A 17341-nucleotide genomic window follows, 5' to 3' on the forward strand; every position below is an offset into this window, starting at 1 on the left:
ACACTTGATTAAATGGAGACACACTGAGGTGTTTTAATTGTGAATGACTCTAATTTTGGAATGTGAAGTCTGTATTTGATGTTGCTTTGCTGTGTCTCTCCAGCCTACCGTAGCTGAGGTGCTCAGTATCGGCTGGTGGGCATCCAGTGCTGCCTGGTGAGTGTTCTTCTATATCTGTGTATCTTTTTTTTTTTGTGGCTTCTTTCCCCTCTTTTTCTCCCCAATTGTACTCGGCCAATTACCCTATTTTCCTAGCCGTCCTGGTCGCTGCTCCAACCCCTCTGCCAATCCAGGGAGGGCTGCAGACTACCACATGTCTCCTCCAATAGATGTGGAGTCGCCAGCCTCTTCTTCTCACCTGAACGTGAAGAGTTTCACCAGGGGGACGTAGCGCATGGGAGGATCATGCTATTCCCCCCAGTTCCCCCTCCCCCCCCAGAACAGGTGCCCTGACCGACCAGGGGAGGCGCTAGTGCAGTGACCAGGACACATACCCACATCTGGCTTCCCACCTGCAGACACGGCCAGTTGTGTCTGTAGGGACGTCCAGCCAAGCCGGAGGCAACACGGGGATTTGAACCGGCGATCCCCGTGTTGGTAGGCAACGGAATAGACCGCTACGCTACCCAGATTATATCTGTGTATCTTGCTGTTATTTTACTGTTAATTAAATGTGTTAATGGGATTGGGGCTAGGTTTGTATTGTAGCATCAGACTGTCGAAGGGAGTGAGTGAGCTTGTGTGCTATGTTGAGGGTGAGGTCAGTCTAGGACAAGGGCAGTTGTGTAACATTACATCATCTCGTAATGTATGACTGTCCACCTGCATGATGACCTGCCATATGGAAATAGAACGTCTGCCTAGTTTCATCTCACGGCAATGACGAGCAATGACGCTATCCTCGAGCAAGTGTCAGTTGTCAGATAGTGGCATATGATCTACTGACTCACTTGGTCTGACTCATTATCTCTGCTTTTCACTGTTTAGGTCAGTACTCCAGCAGCTCCTTTTCGGTCTTCTCTTCCCCAACCTTCTAGAGGCAGGTGAGTAACAAAAACTGTGACTGTGAACTACAATCATCAGCTGTCCTCAGAAATCATGTAGGGAGTCATATACGTCCTTCGGCATATGTATTTTCCTCCCGTTAACACTAGAACGACCGAGGCAGTCATTTTGACCGCCCGTGGTCGTTTTAGGTCGCGGTGAAATCCCGGTTGTTCTAGTGTTAAACCGTCCCCCACTTCTCAAGAGTAACGCCTCTTGTCTTGTCTCTCCAGTGGAGTCCGCAGAGGAGGACATATCAGACGCCATGTTTAAGGAGAGCTGCATCACAGAGCAGACGCAGTATTTCTTTGACAACGACGAAAGATCGTACGCAGGTGTACTGGACTGTGGAAACTGCTCGAGGTGTGTGTGTGTGTGTGTGTGTGTGTACATGCGTGTCATTATTCATGCGTTTTGTGTTTGTTTTTGTCTGTGCCTGTGAGTTGTGAGGGCCTTCCCCACTCCGGGTTGTGTGTCTGAGTCACTTGTAACAGAGTTCATATGCATGCTAGTGCCCTTGTGTTTTTACTCCGTGTGTGCTGCTGAAGTGCAAGAGACGAACCACCTCCTGTCCACTTCCTAGACAACTGTGCATCCTCAATGTCTAACAATCTGTAGGGATTACTCAAAACGGGGTTAGTTCCTGCACGGCCCCTCTCTGTTTTCAAGCCTGAGTCCAGGCAGCTGTTGTGTAACAGTGATCGGAGACAGATCACCTTGATCTGTCAGTGGACGGAAGAGCGAGGGAAAGCACTAAACGTCTTTAATTTACAGGTCTTCCTTCAATCCCTGGCCAAACTTCAACCTCATTGATATACGCACTCATGCACCACTGCACATTTGATTTGCTCTAGCCTCTCTCTCCCGCCTGTCTTCTTCAGCGGTGTGCAGCTAGTGTTACATGCTGTTATGAGCCCCACGTGCCTGCTGCTTTTCTATCCTGTTAACGACTGTTGACACAGAAACTGAAACGACCACTAGGCTGCCTATGAAGACGGGGCATATATGAGCTGTGTGTGCTTGTGTGTGTGTGTGTGTGTGTGCACATATACTCGTGTGCCTATTAAGTGTGCACCTGCACTTGTATGATTTAACTTTGTTTGTGTGGCCACTGGAACGGCACAGACATTATCACAGTAATCCAGGGATGCTAAGTGCACACTCTCCTCAGTTGATGGCGGATGGAAGTGTGTGTGCATGAATGTCTGTCCGGTGTGGGAAGATGGCGGCACGAATTCACATTTGCGGCGGCCTCACCCAGTACCGTCCACATAGTGTCTTTGTCTTTGTCCACGTCTGCGTCTAAGTTTTGTCCTCGTTTGATGGCTGGGAGAGCTGGTGCTGGATCCGCTGGGGGAGGGGGACAGGCTAAGCTAACTGCTAGCCCATGAAGACCGGCGGTTCTGACCGTCATCCTGGCTACCATTCGTTCCCTCGGACAGTGATTTTTTTGTTTAGTTGGATATATGTGTTAGTTTGGGTATGTGTGTTGTTGTAGTTCTTGGATGTGTTTTTGTCTTTGTGTTGCACTGCCGTGAGCTGGGGCATTGAGATGACAGATTAAGTATTCCTGATTCCCCGATTCTGTGTGTGTTTGTGCGTGTGTGTTTCAGGATGTATCGCGCTGAGAAGCTGCCCAACACCAACCTGGTGTTCCTGATCACCGATGCCAGGGCGATGTGTTTGTCATGTGACCCCAGACCGCTACGACAGGCCGAACAGCCCTGTATCCTTTCCCTCATCTTGTAAAGAAAAAAACCATGCAGACAGATGCACTTCCCTTCCACTCTCCGGCCCCTCCATCCATCACCCATATGACTGTGGGCGTTAAACTACGGTTACAAGGACACACACCTAAATGGCGTGCAGGAGGTCCCCTGAACGTTCACAGGTGAACAGTAAACCAGATGCGCGGCATATGAAAGCCCAGCTCGTGTTTCGCCCAGATTAGATTTCTTTGTTTAAATTCATCTGTGCCGCATGTTCCCATCAAGTTGAATCAAGGTCAAGAGGAGCTGTGTGTACATTTCTGCGTGTGTGTGTGCGTGTGTGTGTGAGTGTGTGTGAGCAATGTGTTTGACAGATGTGTCTTTGACTTTAGCTTCCTGCTGGTGTAACAGTAAAAGTGTCATCTTCAGGGGTCACCGCGGGGCCACAATAGGGGCCTGCTGTTGAACATGCCGCTAATGAGGACACGAGCATATACACATACACACACACAGACCCACATACACCCGCATACACCAGTTCAGCCGACCGAGCACATAATAATGAGGTGGCTTAATGATGAAGATAAAGTCAGGCATCGCCCCGAACATGCAGTGTTTATATTAACGGGCTATATTTGTAGTGTTTGGGACGAGGGGCCAAAATATCCCCGTAATTAATCACATCTTCTTTTACATGGCTGTAAGTTATGTTATACGCCGTCGTTTTGTGGATTGGACTCAAATGGGTTTACAAGACTTTCATGTAATATTTATTGGTTGACGCTGCCTTTTTAAAGTCTCTCTCCCTCGTACACGAGTAACTGGAGAAGCGTTCCTATTCATCTTTTTTCACGTACACGCACGCACACACACACACACACACACACACACACACACACACACGCACACACACACACACACACAAAAATGAAAACATTTTGGACTTTTGTCTCGATGTGAAGCCGACTCAGTGTGCTGTGTCGATAAAGGCGTAGCCGTGGCTCAGATCTGCGTCTGGAGCCCGCTCAGCTTAACTTAAGGCTTTTTGGCTGGAAAATTAAGAGTCAGTGCAAGTGGCTCATTTAACTATTGCCGTTAAAATAGTGCTGGATTGGGCATCCGGGTGGCGTAGCGGTTTATTCCGTTGCCTGCCAACACGGGGATCGCTGGTTCGAATCCCTGTGTTACCTCCGGCTTGGTCGGGCGTCCCTACAGACACAATTCGCTACACTAGCGCCTCCTCTGGTTGGTCGGGGTGCCTGTTCAGGTGGGGGGGACTGGGGGGAATAGTGTGATCCTCCCACGCGCTACGTCCCCCTGGTGAAACTCCTCACCGTCAGGTGAAAGAAGCGGCTGGCGACTCCACATGTATCGGAGGAGATGTGGTAGTCTGCAGCCCTCCCCGGATCGGCAGAGGGGGTGGAGCAGAGACCGGGACGGCTCGGGAGACTGGGGTGATTCGCCGGATGCAACTGGGGGGAAAAGGGGGGATTTTTTTTTTTTAAATAATGCTGGCTCTACGGTAGATTGTGTTTTCCTGATTGTGTGTTCAGCTGAGGGCCCGGATCCATGTGAGCTGGCTCAGAACCCCAGGTACAGGAAAGGACCGGATGTGTGTTTTGACAACGATGAAAATGTAAGACATAGACATACGTGCATGTGTACACAAACGTATGGCTGGAAACCTCTCTGTTAGCCACGCTTCACGGTTGGCCTTCAACAACCTCTGTCTGTTCTGCAGCAGTGCGCTTCTATCATGCATAGCAATGGTTGCTGCCTCTTCTTCCCTTCCAATCCATTCTTTTATTTGTCATCATATTATGTGTTGTTTCTCATTCTCTTACGGGCGAATTATGTGTCCGGGTCATTCCTACTATTCGGTGCCATCTCAGCCTGGTTTCCTCTCTGTCACAAAATTTTAAATTTTCCATGATGTATTATTTCATGTGAGGGAGGGCTTCTTAAACTCTAAGAGCTACATATTGGTCAGGGGCATCCAGGTAGCATGGCAGTCTATTCCATTGCCTACCAACATGGGGATCGCTAGTTCAAATCCTCGTGTTACCTCCGGCTTGGTCGGGCGTCCCTACAGACACAATTGGCCGTGTCTGCAGGTGGGAAGCTGGATGTGGGTGTGTGTCCTGGTCGCTGCACTAGCGCCTCATCTGGTCGATCGGGGCGCCTGTTCAGAGGGGAGGGGGAACTGGGGGGAATAGCGTGATCCTCCCATGTGCTACAGCCCCCTGGTGAAACTCCTCACCGTCAGGTGAAAGAAGCGGCTGGCGACTCCACATGTATGGGAGGAGACGTGGTAGTCTGCAGCGACCGGGACAGCTCGGAAGAGTGGGGTAATTGGCTAGATACAACTGGGGAGAAAAAGCGCCCCCCCCTCAAAAAAACCCAATAAATTCCACCAAGCTTGGTCGTGTGGCTAATAAAATATAATATAATAATATATATATATAAAAATACACACACACACACACACACACACACATGGTCCAGCTGAAGATATTATTGTCTGTTAACTCTGACTAAATTCTTCGCATGTGACATGGGCCAAATGTCCACCCTGTTACAGGACATTGTCGTCTCTATAAATGTGTTTTGAATGCACAGTTATTGTAATATGTACATTTTCTACACGCTAAAATTTCCCTCACTTTACCCTTGAAATATATTTTAGCAAAGTATTCATAAACACGCATTATCTTGAAAGACGTGTTCTTTTTTAAGGCACAATGTAATTTCCACACATTTCTTTTAGAATAAAAAATTTCAATGGAATTTGGCCCCATTTTTAAGTGATTTCATTTTGCCAATTAATTCCCTGCAAGTAACCACAAAGACATGCGGAATATTTGTTGATTTTATTTAATTGTTATCAAAAAGCACACAGGTAACAGGGTGGACAGACGAGAAACAAGTTGTACAGGATGTAATAGGGGGGACCTCACACCAGTGAACAACACATTTCATTAAAGAAAGGCAGTTAATTTAATTTTCACATAAACGTTAATAATGTAAACATTTACATTAACAGTATTACCATTAACCCCCCCCCACACACACACACACAGAAAGACCTATACCCACACCAAACTTCAACCATCAAATGTACTACACACCCAAAAGAAACATCAAGAACTTTTTTAGATGTTTCAGCAACTGCAAGCTATTTAACAAACCAGCAACGCAGGTGTTTTTCTAACAAATTCCACACTGTCTTCTCCAGCTGGACGGACATCCCTGTACCAGCTAATATCCTCTTGTGGACTTAGCCAGTAGAACGTCTCGATCCCATCCTTGGGTATGCACTTTACTCGCACATCATCTTCAACCTCCAGGATAATTCCTGAGTAGGGTTCACCATCTGGCTCTGGGGGATTGTCTGGACTTGAGGAGGAGTGATCATTGTCCTAGCTCTGGCACTATCCCTAAGCCTTTTCTTCCTCTCTCACCATTTCTTTCTCTCTTCTCTCTTTCACTGAGTTCTGACTCTTTTTTTTTCTTCCTTCTTATCTGTCCTTTCTCCACCCATCCTCTTTATTCACGTATTGCTACCTTCTTTCAGGGTCTGCATCCTGAGGTGCCTTGTAGCGCCACTGCTTTTCTGCAGCAGACAGTGGTGCCATTCCCTGACAAATATGTGCATACCCACTACTACTACTTTTGTCTGCTCCCGTTAGGGGGCGCCACAGCAGATCATCTGTTTCCATCTCTTCCTGTCCTCTGCATCTTCCTCTGCCACGCCAGCCACCTGCATGTCCTCCCTCACCACAGCCATAAACCTCCTCTTTGGCCTTCCTCTTTTCCTCTTCCCTGGCAGCTTCATATTCAGCATCCTTCTCCCAATGTACTCAGCATCTCTCCTCCACACATGTCCAAACCACCTCAATCTTGCCTCTCTTGCTGTGTCTCCAAACCGTCCAACCTGAGCTGTCCCTCTAATATACTCGTTCCTAATCCTGTCCTTCTTCGTCACTCCCAATGAAAATCTTGGCATCTTAAACTCCGCCACCTCCAGCTCCATCTCCTGTCTTTTCATCAGTGCCACTGTCTCCAAACGAGTGGTCACCAACCCTGCTCCTGGAGAGCTACCATCCTGCCGGTTTTCACTCCAATCTTAACTTTATACACCTGATTCTACTGATTGCCTGCTTACCAAGACCTTGAGTAATTGAATCAGATGTGTTAAATTAGAGTTAAAGTGAAAACCAGCAGGGCGGTAGCTCTCCAGGAGCAGCAGAGTTGGTGACCACTGCTCCAAACCATATAACATAGCTGGTCTCACTGCCATCTTGTAAATTTTCCCTTTAACTCTTGCTGGTACCCTTCTGTTGCAAATCACTCCTGACATTCTTCTCCACCCACTCCATCTTGCCTGCACTCTCTTCTTCACCTCTCTTCCGCACTTCCTGTTACTTTGAACAGTTGACCCCAAGTATTTAAACTTATATGCCTTCATCACATCTATGCTTGCATCCTCACCATCACAACTTCGCTGTCCTCCCTCTCATACATGCAAATCAAGGTCCTGGCTCATTGTGGTCATTAAAGATCCCATCGTGCTTATCGCAAAGAGTAGTGGGTCCTCCGGTGTCCTGGTAAAATTCCCAAACTGGCTCTTTATTCATCTAGCCACCTAATCATTCCCCCGTTTAATTTGCTCAATGATTCCTCCCTCTCTACCTCAAGCTGATGTGTGGTGAGCATTCTGGTGCAAAATGGCTATCATGCATCACCCAGGTGGGTGCTACACATTGGTGGTGGTTGAGGTGAGTTTCCCCCCTTCACTGTAAAGCGCCTTGGGTGTCTAGATAAAGTGCTCTATAAATGTAATCCTTTTTAATCCTTTATATGTATTCTGTCTTGCTCCTACTCACTTTATAAATATATGCATACCATTTTAACAAATCTTTATAAGTATATAACACATAAATGCATAATCCATCCATCCATCATCCAAACCGCTTAACCTGCTCTCAGGGTCGCGGGATGCTGGAGCCTAGCCCAGTAGTCATTGGGCGGGAGGCGGGGAGACACATGCTGGAAACACTTATTCATCTAGCCCTCTTACATCCATCCTGTTACTGTGTGTCCACCCTGTTACCGTACAAAACAATAACAGGGTGGACGGTAACAGGGGACATTTTATGCTAACGTCGGCCGTTGCCGCTCGTGATGAAAAGCAAGCTAGCACTTGCTAACAACTGAGGAAGATTTTTAACATATTTATTAACCATATTTTTAAAGTTGCAAAAAATGATCGGTTTCCATTATAAATAAGCATAACAGGGTGGACATGTTATGCTTTACTGCATCAGTCAAGCATTCTAAGTCATTGAAAAAGTAAAAGTTTGATTAAAAAGTGATACTCTGCTTCTTGTAGATGATTTTCCCACCAGAAATGTGTGCTACTTGCTGAGTCATGTGACTAGAGGAATAGTCAGGGTGTGTTCAGGGGACCTTAAACAGAGTAACGGGGGACGGTTTAAAAACTTATTTTAATAGCATTAAAAACATATTATTGACAACAAATAACATCTGGTGAGGGATATTGTAAATAAGGCTGTAAAACAACAATGAAAAACGTATCTTTTGTTTGTTTTCTATTACTTATATATTTGTGACTGAAGTTGAACTGGCATGATTAGCACAAGTAGGCTAAACATGGCAGTTTAGCCTACTTTTGCTAAAGTTAGAGTAATTATTTTAAATTCAATTGATCCTGGGTACTGTGATATATGGCAGAGGGGGTTAACCATGTCAGACAAGCTTTTAGGAATAAGTATTAGCCCATTTTAACACAAAATATACCATGGTATGTTGTAGGGACTCAAATGGCACCGAATGCTTGGAATGACCCTCCATGTCATTATTGCTTCTCTGTTCATGTTTGTCTTCATTAGTTTTATATATTTTTTTCACGTATGTATCATCTGCCATTGTTTTGCTGCCTGGTTTTGCATCCAAATGGCTACTACGCTTGTCCGTCATGGTAGGATGAGCCCCTTTGTCCAATCAGCAGAGGCTCTGGACTGAGTCCCACCCTGCCCTTGCTGGTAATGGTGTTGATGCTGAGCTCAGGGTTAGTGTCCCCGCACAACTTCACTCTTGCTGTTTTGAAAGTAGCTGCTAACCACAAGTCGGTGTGTGGATACTCATTGGATCTGGGTCATGGCAATGACAATCGGACTGAGCAATAAAACTATCATCACATCAGCTGGTTTAAATTCAGTTTTTAAAGTTAGAAGCAAATGTTCTGCCTGCTATAGGTTCTGTTATAAATTACTAAATCTGTTTGACGAACAATTTGGCCACCGTTTCTGCCATTTTATTTTCATGCAAAATGTATGTATCTGTAAAAATAGGTATATACATGTTGAAATAGAGAAGGCAGTAGCTCAATAAAACTGTGCTCTGTTATCTTACAAGCACTTGATATTTTAAATTACAGTACTCTGTGTTGGGTACATAATCTCTGTGACTGAAACAGACAAGAGAATCAGGTTTAGAGCTAGTTTCAAAGCAGCATCACCGATTACAACAGCAGTTACAGTAGTAGTCGTAGTAGTAGTAGTAGTAGATCACCAATTACAACAGCACACTGTAAGTATCATTGATCTTATATACGTATGTGTATGTGTGTGTGTGTGTGTGTGTGTGTGTGTATATATATATATATATATATATATATATATATATACACACACACACACACACACACACACACTGATGAGCCAAAACATTATGACCACCTGCCTAATATGCTCCATGTGCCACCAAAACAGCACTGATCCATAGAGGCATGGTCTCTACAAGAGCCCTGAAGGTGTCCTGTGGTCTCTGGCGCCAAAACATTAGCAGCAGAGCCTTCAAGTCCTGCAAGTTGTGAGGTGGAGCCGCTGTGAATCGGACTTGATGGTACAGCACGTATCACAGATGCTCAATCAGATTGCGATCTGGAGGAATCTGAAGGCCAGGGCATCACCTTGAACGCTTCATCATGTTCCTCAAACCATTCCCGAACAATGTGTGCAGCGTGGCAGGGCACATTTTCCTGCTGAAAGAGGAATACCATCATGGAATACCATTACCATGAAGAGGTTTACCTGGTCTGTAACGATGTTTAGGTAGGTGGTACGTGTCAAATTGATGTTCACATGACTAGCTGGACCCAGGGTTTCCTAGCGGAACATTGTCCACAGCGTCACGCTCCCTCCACCGGCTTGTCGTCTTCCCACAGTGCATCCTGGTACCATCACTTCCCCAGGTAAAACGGTGCACACTTACACGGCCATCCACGTGATCTAAAAGAAAACGGGACTCATCGGACCAGGCGAAGTTCTTCCACTTCTCCAAGGTCCAGTTCTGATGCTCGTGTGCCCATCGTAGGCACTTTCAGTAGTGGACAGGGGTCATCATGGGCACCCCGACTGGTCTGCAGCTATCAGACCCATACGCAGCAGGGTGCAATGCACTGTGTTATGACACATTCCTCCCATAACCATCATGACCATTTTCAATTACTTTTGCTACAGTAGATCTTCTGTCGCTTCAGACCAGACGGGAAACTCCGCTGGCCTCACTTATCGATGAGCCTTGGGCGCCTAGCACCCTGCTGCCTGCCGGTTTGTGGTTTGTCCCTTCTCAGACCACTGTTGGTAGGTACTCGCCACTGCTGACCGGGAGCAGCCCACAAGCCTTGCCGTTTCGGAGATGCTCTGACCCAGTCGTCCGGCCATAACCATTTGGTCCTTGTCAAAGTGGCTCAGGTCTTTTTACTCCCGCACATGTCTCCCGTACCAACACGTCGACTGCGAGAACTGATGTTCACTTACCATCTAATCTACCCACACCTTGACTCGTGCCCTTGTTTGGAGACGGTAAACGTTATTCAGTTCACCTGTGAGTGGTCATAATGTTTTGGCTCATCGGTATATGTGTGTGTGTGTGTGTGTGTGTGTATGTGTGTGTGTGTGTGTGTATATATATATATATATATATATATGTATGTATGTATGTATGTACAATACCCCAGTCAAACTTTTGGATGTACCATATTGAAATTATATATTTTCAGAATCTTGGAGTTTATTGCCTGTTCCTGAATTTCTTTCCAAAACAATTTTTAATTAAAAAAAAAAAATCTACATTTTGAAATGCAACCCCCCCCCCTCACACCAAGTTGTTTCATTTAATACATCAGTGAAATGTAGTGAAAATTTTAATTCCTTAACAGATAGATGCTTATCGTTTGCCAAGCGCCAATACTTGTAAATAATCTAAGTGGAACTCGATCCTTAAATCAACACAGGCGAGAAGGACAAACCTCCTGGGAGCGCCTGACATCTCCTCCCTGCTTTGAACTGCTTCATAATAGACATCTAAATATTTAGCATCGTATTTCCCGTAGCTGTGTGAACCTAGCCTTTTATTGTCATGTTTCGGCTAGGGTAAGAGTCTCTCTCTCACTCAGTCACACTCAGTCTCTCTCTCTCTCTCTCTCTCTCTCTCTCTCTCTCTCTCTCTCTCTCTCTCTCTCTCTCTCTCTCTCTCTCTCTCTCTCTCTCTCTCTCTCTCTCTCTCTCTCTCACACACACACACACACACACAGTCCTCAGCTCTGGTCTGACACCAGTGGCTCAGGTCTGTGTGTGTATATATCTTATGGAGAGGGTGGGCTGAGAAGCAAAGGAAAGTAACAACAAAGTGGATGAACAGAGTGAAAGTAGGCCACAGCCTTTTTCTCTATCTCCCTCCGTCTCTCACTGCCTCCCTCCGTCTCTCGCTGCCTCCCTCCGTCTCTCGCCGCCTCCCTGAGCAGTGCATGGGAAGTGAGTGTGTGTCCAGGCCAGTCCATATTCTCACTGGGGTAAACAGAGGAAGCTCCGCATCGCTTTCCTGCCTTTGGACTCTGCACAGTACAGTACGCTCCCACCTTCTCCTCTTGGGCTGAGGGCACGCACGGATTTCCTGAACACTAGCATCAAATAGAGAGCCGCTACACACATGCAGGCAGATACTAATGACTACACAATCCTTTTCCAAAAGATTGAGCAGGTCTAGAGTCTAGAATACCCCAATTAAACCCCAAAAGGTGACAGGATATAACGTGTAGGAGGATTTTTAGAGGGAGAGGAAATCAAATAATATCATGTGATAGGGGGCGGCACGGTGGCGCAGTGGTTAGCACGCTCACCTCACAGCAAGAAGGTCCTGGGTTCGAGCCCCGGGGTAGTCCAACCTTGGGGGTCGTCCCGGGTCGTCCTCTGTGTGGAGTTTGCATGTTCTCCCCGTGTCTGCGTGGGTTTCCTCCGGGGGCTCCGGTTTCCTCCCACAGTCCAAAGACATGTAGGTCAGGTGAATCGGCCGTACTAAATTGTCCCCGGGTGTATGTGTGTATGTGTGTGTGTGTGTGTGTGTGTGTGTGTGTGTGTGGCGTGTGTGATGGCCTGGGGGCCTGTCCAGGGTGTCGCCCCACCTACCGCCCAATGACTGCTCGGATAGACTCTGGCATCCCCGCGACCCTGAGAGCAGGATAAATGGTTCGGATAACGGGTGGATGGATGATGGAAGAGATGGAAACGGATGATCCGCTGTGGCGACCCCTAAAGGGAGCAGCCAAAATTAGTAGTAGTAGTAGTCTGACAATTTAAGGGAAGTGACATTTCTCTTTGCGGCGATCCATCCATCCATTATCCAAACCACTTATCCTGCTGTCAGGGTCGCAGGATACTGGAGCCTATCCCAGCAGTCACTGGGCGGCAGGCGGGGAGACACCCTGGACCGGCTGCCAATCCATCACAGGGCCGCTACAGTACGATAGAGACATGAAGTAATGGATAGCAGTTGTTTGTCTTATTCAGTATCTTACTCGGTAACTAACTGGATGACAACTGATGTTTCCCAACAGGAGGATGATTCCGACTGTGGAGCTGGGACCTGCCTGAGCTCCTCTCTAGGACTCGTGCTTTGGGTCCAGCTGCTGCTAACGTGGCTCGTCACATCCTCGCAACACTCATGACCCTGACACGCACACCAGCATCACCCTCCCTCTCCACAAATGTCCACCAAACAGTCCCATCAACCTCATCTTTTCCAGGGCGTGTCCCGAACATTTGTAGTAAGACTAATTTTTTATTTATATTTTTTTATTTTTTAAAGCACACCGTCACCGTCCATCATTGATCATGTTGATTTGTCAAGTCACTGCCAGTATGTAAGAGGAGCTCTTCTCCCATTCTCCAATGCCAAAGGGTGCTCATTCATCTCCTCCTCCCCATTTTCAGGGGCGGACAAGAGTCCGTCCGCCATGCTCACCCCCACTCTGTCCAGTGGTAGAATACTTTACACTGTCTTATGGTGCAAGAGTACGGTCTAACCAAACCCTTTAATTCTGCCTCATCACTTAAACTCCATGATTTACTCGCCCTCAGCCGAGCGGACGTTGAGAAGTTACTCCACTATGCCAACCGAATAGTATTCCAAGACTGTATGTCCACTGACAGCGAGCATCTGTGCCGCTGTCCGTATTGTTTGTTGCTTATGATATTTACTGCATATGAATCATTATACTCGAAGCGTATAGGCAGACAATTGCCGCTGTGGAAAAAAAAAAAAACTTTTGTTGTACTGTTTATTTGTTTACGATGATTTTATTTTCTATTGAAAGTAAACTAGCGGTGAGTAACATACTAGGTGTTGTAGTGTAGCAGCATGAGCTCTGTACCGAGCTAAAAACAACACCAGTACTCTGACACCAAAGCTTTATACAGTACCAAGGACTATACATGTACACATATGTAAGGCAGGTTACACACAAGCTAGGTTATAACACACATCCCTGTAGATGTGGGGCTGCAGCAGTACTCGGTGTTGCCCTGTTTAAGTGACCAAAGGTGTCGTCCCCAATACTACTGACAGACCTGAGGATGTATGGACTCACACATGGTAGCGGACATTTGATTGGTCAGAGTTGTTGGTCATAGTTCATGCAGAAATCGATCAATAAGGGGGCGTCCGGGTGGCGTGGCGGTCTATTCCGTTGCCTACCAACACGGGGATCGCCAGTTCAAATCCCCGTGTTGCCTCCGGCTTGGTCAGGCGTCACTACAGACATAGTTGGCCGGGTTTGCGGGTGGGAAGCCGGATGTGGGTATGTGTCCTGGTCGCTGCACTAGCGCCTCCTCTGGTCAGTCGGGGCGCTTGTGCGGGGGGGAGGGGGAACTGGGGGGAATAGCGTGATCCTCCCACGCGCTACGTCCCCCTGGTGAAACTCCTCACTGTCAGGTGAAAAGAAGCGGCTGGCGAGTCCACATGTATGGGAGGAGGCATGTGGTAGTCTGCAGCCCTCCCCGGATCAGCAGAGGGGGCGGAGCAGAGACCGGGACGGCTCGGAAGAGTGAATTGGGGAGAAAAAAGAGGGGGGCGAATAAAGTCAAAGAGGGGCGCACAGTGGCGCAGCGGGTAGCGTAGTCGCCTCACAGCAAGAAGGTCCTGGGTTCGAGCCCCGGGGTAGTCCAACCTCGGGGGTCGTCCCGGGTCGTCCTCTGTGTGGAGTTTGGATGTCCTCCCTGTGTCTGTGTGGGTTTCCTCCGGGTGCTCCGGTTTCCTCCCACAGTCCAAAGACATGTAGGTCAGCTGAATCGGCCGCACTAAATTGCCCCTAGGTGTGTGTGTGTGTGTGTGTGTGTGTGTGTGTGTGTGTGGTGTGTGGGCCCTGTGATGGACTGGCGGTCTGTCCAGGGTGTCTCCCCGCCTGCCGCCCAATCACTGCTGGGATAGGCTCCAGCATCCCCGCGACCCTGAGAGCAGGATAAGCGGTTTGGATGATGGATGGATGGAAAGTCAGACAGCATGCATATGATCAACTGCAACTAAAATCTACCACCTTAATCTACCACCTTAATGCACCACCTTAATCTACCACCTTAACACAATCGCCAACATGTTTGTACTTGGTCTGACAGCTTTGGTGGTCCTTGATTTGATGCACCAAATTCCCAGTGCCTAAGTAGCTCTAACAGTCGGTCTGTTGTTGGAATGATGTACCAATGCATCCCACTTGTCTTCTTCTCACGTACGCCTCTATGCTGGTGTTTGGTATAGTGCAGCAGAAGGCGTCCCCCCCCCCCCCCCCCGCAAACACATCACCTCGCCGGATCCATCGCAGTCGAGCCGGCGCATACGGCACAGACAAGAGAAAACACGTTTTAATGTGAAACCGGGATCACAGTTCCCTCTGCGACGTTAACCGACCCGCTCCTGAATCGGACTTGAGCTCGTGCCCCCAACGCTTCTCGGCCAGCCCCTAGTCCCGTTTCCGACCCGCCTCCGGGTCGCCAGAGTCAAGAGCCGAGCTGACTTCGTGAATGAGGTCAGCGTATCGAGAAGACTGTCTCCTCGTTTTCTCCATCCTCCCCGATGCTCGTTTCTTCTTCGTGTTGCTCTATACGTGCTGTGAGGCGGACGCCGGAGGCTCGGTGTCCAAACGCTGCAGCGTCCACGGGACGAGCCTGTTCTGTGTTGGAACGCTGCCCGCGTCCCCTCGGGTCGCACCGGGCCTGCTGGAGAGGGCCGTGTCTCAATAGTCATCCTTTTATTTTTGCTGCCGTCGTTTGTGTAGCCTTAGCTGGACCGCCGGTCCCGGAGCGGTCAGACCCCGTGCAGCCCCTCTCTCCAGCGAGTCCTGGTGGTGACCGAAGGGTGTTGGAGTGTTCAGGTGATGCCTGCCTACCAGAGTCGTGTGTTGACTTATTTCTAACCCCGGGCGGCGTCCGTGTCTGTGTGCAGGCATGTGTGTGCCCCCTGGATATCTGATTGTGCTTTAATACATAAACTACTCTTTTTGTGGAACTTGACTAGCCTGAATGGATTTTGTATACATTTGTACACTTACAATACTTACTGTACGAAAGAGAAGAACTAATGTTTATAAAATGGTGTTGATTATCGTGCAGATATAATATATTCACAATAAAAGTGTCGTATTGTTATGACCTGAGGTGCACCTCTTTATTTTTGTCATGTCCGAACAGCTCTCTTGGCTCTAGCGGCGGGGTCAGGGGTCAGAGCAAACATGTCATGGTATCCTTCCTCCAATGAAAGCCGCGCACAAGCACCGCTGAAGGACGAGCCGCATTTGTTCCCGTCTTTCATGTACTGTGTGTGTGTGTGTGTGTGTGTGTGTGTGTGTGTGTGTGTGTGTGTGTGTGTGTGTGTGTGTGTGTGTGTGTGTGTGTGTGTGTGTGTGTGTGTGTGTGTTTAGCTTGTCTGCATCACAAGTGTGCAGGCAAATCTTAGGATCTCATATGAAAGCAGCCATGACCTGCCTGGACTGGAAAACAAACAATAAGTACACACATCTCATGACAGTGATGGTGTTTTGCTATTTTACAACATGATGATAAAAGCCAGGCGGCACGGTGGCACAGTGGTTAGCGCCTCACAGCAAGAAGGTCCTGGGTTCGAGCCCCGGGGTAGTCCAACCTTGGGGGTCGTCCCGGGTCGTCCTCTGTGTGGAGTTTGCATGTGTGGGTTTCCTCCGGGTGCTCTGGTTTCCTCCCACAGTCCAAAGACATGGAGGTCAGGTGAATCAGCTACTAAACTGCCCCTAGCTGTGAATGTCTGTCTATGTGTGTGTGTGTGTGTGTGTGTGTGTGTGTGTGTGTGTGTGTGTGTGTGTGTGTGTGTGTGTGTGGGCCCTGTGTGATGGTCTGGCGGCCTGTCCAGGGTGTCTCCCCACCTGCCACCCAATGACTGCTGGGATAGGCTCCAGCATCCCCATGACCCTGAGAGCAGGACAAGCGGTTTGGATAATGGATGGATGGATGGATGGATGGATGGATGGATGGATGGATGGATGGGATGGATGGATGGATGGATGGATGGATGATAAAAGCCAACGTTCCTGGACGTCCAGGGTGGCATGGTGGTCTTCTATTCCGTTGTCCACCAGCACGGGGATCACTGGTTCGAATCCCTGTGTTGCCTCCAGCTTGGTCGGGTGTCCCTACAAACACAATTTTGGCCGTGTCTGTGGGGCCAGATGTGGGTATGTGTCCTGGTCACTGCACTAGCGCCTCCTCTGGTCGGTCAGGGCACCTGATCTTCCCGTGCGCTACGTCCCCCCCTGGTGAAACTCCTCACTCTCAGGTGAAAAGAGGAGGCATGTGGTAGTCTGCAGCCCCTCCCCGGACCAGCAGAGGGAGTGGAGCGGCGACTGGAAGAGTGGGGTAATTATTTTTTATTACTTTATTGATCCTCGCAGGCAAATTCTTCCCCTGCATTTAGCCCATCCTAGCTGTGTGGCTAGGGGCAGGGGGGCAGCCGCCGTGCAGCGCCCGTGATTGGCCAAGTACAATGGGGGAGAAAAAGCGGGGGGAGTCGATGTTGCCTGAGACAACAAACGCTCCAGCATGCTAACATGTTTGTCACCGTTGCTCGATGACGGAGTCCCTGTCAGAGTTCTCACGTTATCAGTCACAAGTTTGTGTTTGAGGAGTCGCGGGCTGATAATTAATTACAACTGTGATCTCATTCTCTCTGCAGCAGCGCGATGCAAGCGCCGCATCAAACAACTC

At 48.3% G+C, this 17341-nt stretch overlaps 1 protein-coding gene across 1 annotated transcript in view; it reads left to right on the forward strand.

The window, feature by feature from the left end:
* Window positions 1-8962, forward strand: part of LOC130114638 (voltage-dependent calcium channel subunit alpha-2/delta-1) — a 116538-nt gene extending 107576 nt beyond the window's left edge. The window contains exons 36-41 of the mRNA XM_056282499.1: window positions 104-156; window positions 988-1043; window positions 1278-1407; window positions 2658-2770; window positions 4307-4389; window positions 8759-8962. Coding sequence (XP_056138474.1) covers window positions 104-156; window positions 988-1043; window positions 1278-1407; window positions 2658-2770; window positions 4307-4389; window positions 8759-8962 — 639 coding nt within the window. The remainder of the gene's footprint in view (window positions 1-103; window positions 157-987; window positions 1044-1277; window positions 1408-2657; window positions 2771-4306; window positions 4390-8758) is intronic.
* Window positions 8963-17341: the final 8379 nt, after the last annotated feature.

This window comes from Lampris incognitus, chromosome 6 (genome assembly GCF_029633865.1).
Source record: "Lampris incognitus isolate fLamInc1 chromosome 6, fLamInc1.hap2, whole genome shotgun sequence".
In the NCBI taxonomy this organism is placed as follows: Eukaryota; Metazoa; Chordata; class Actinopteri; order Lampriformes; family Lampridae; genus Lampris; species Lampris incognitus.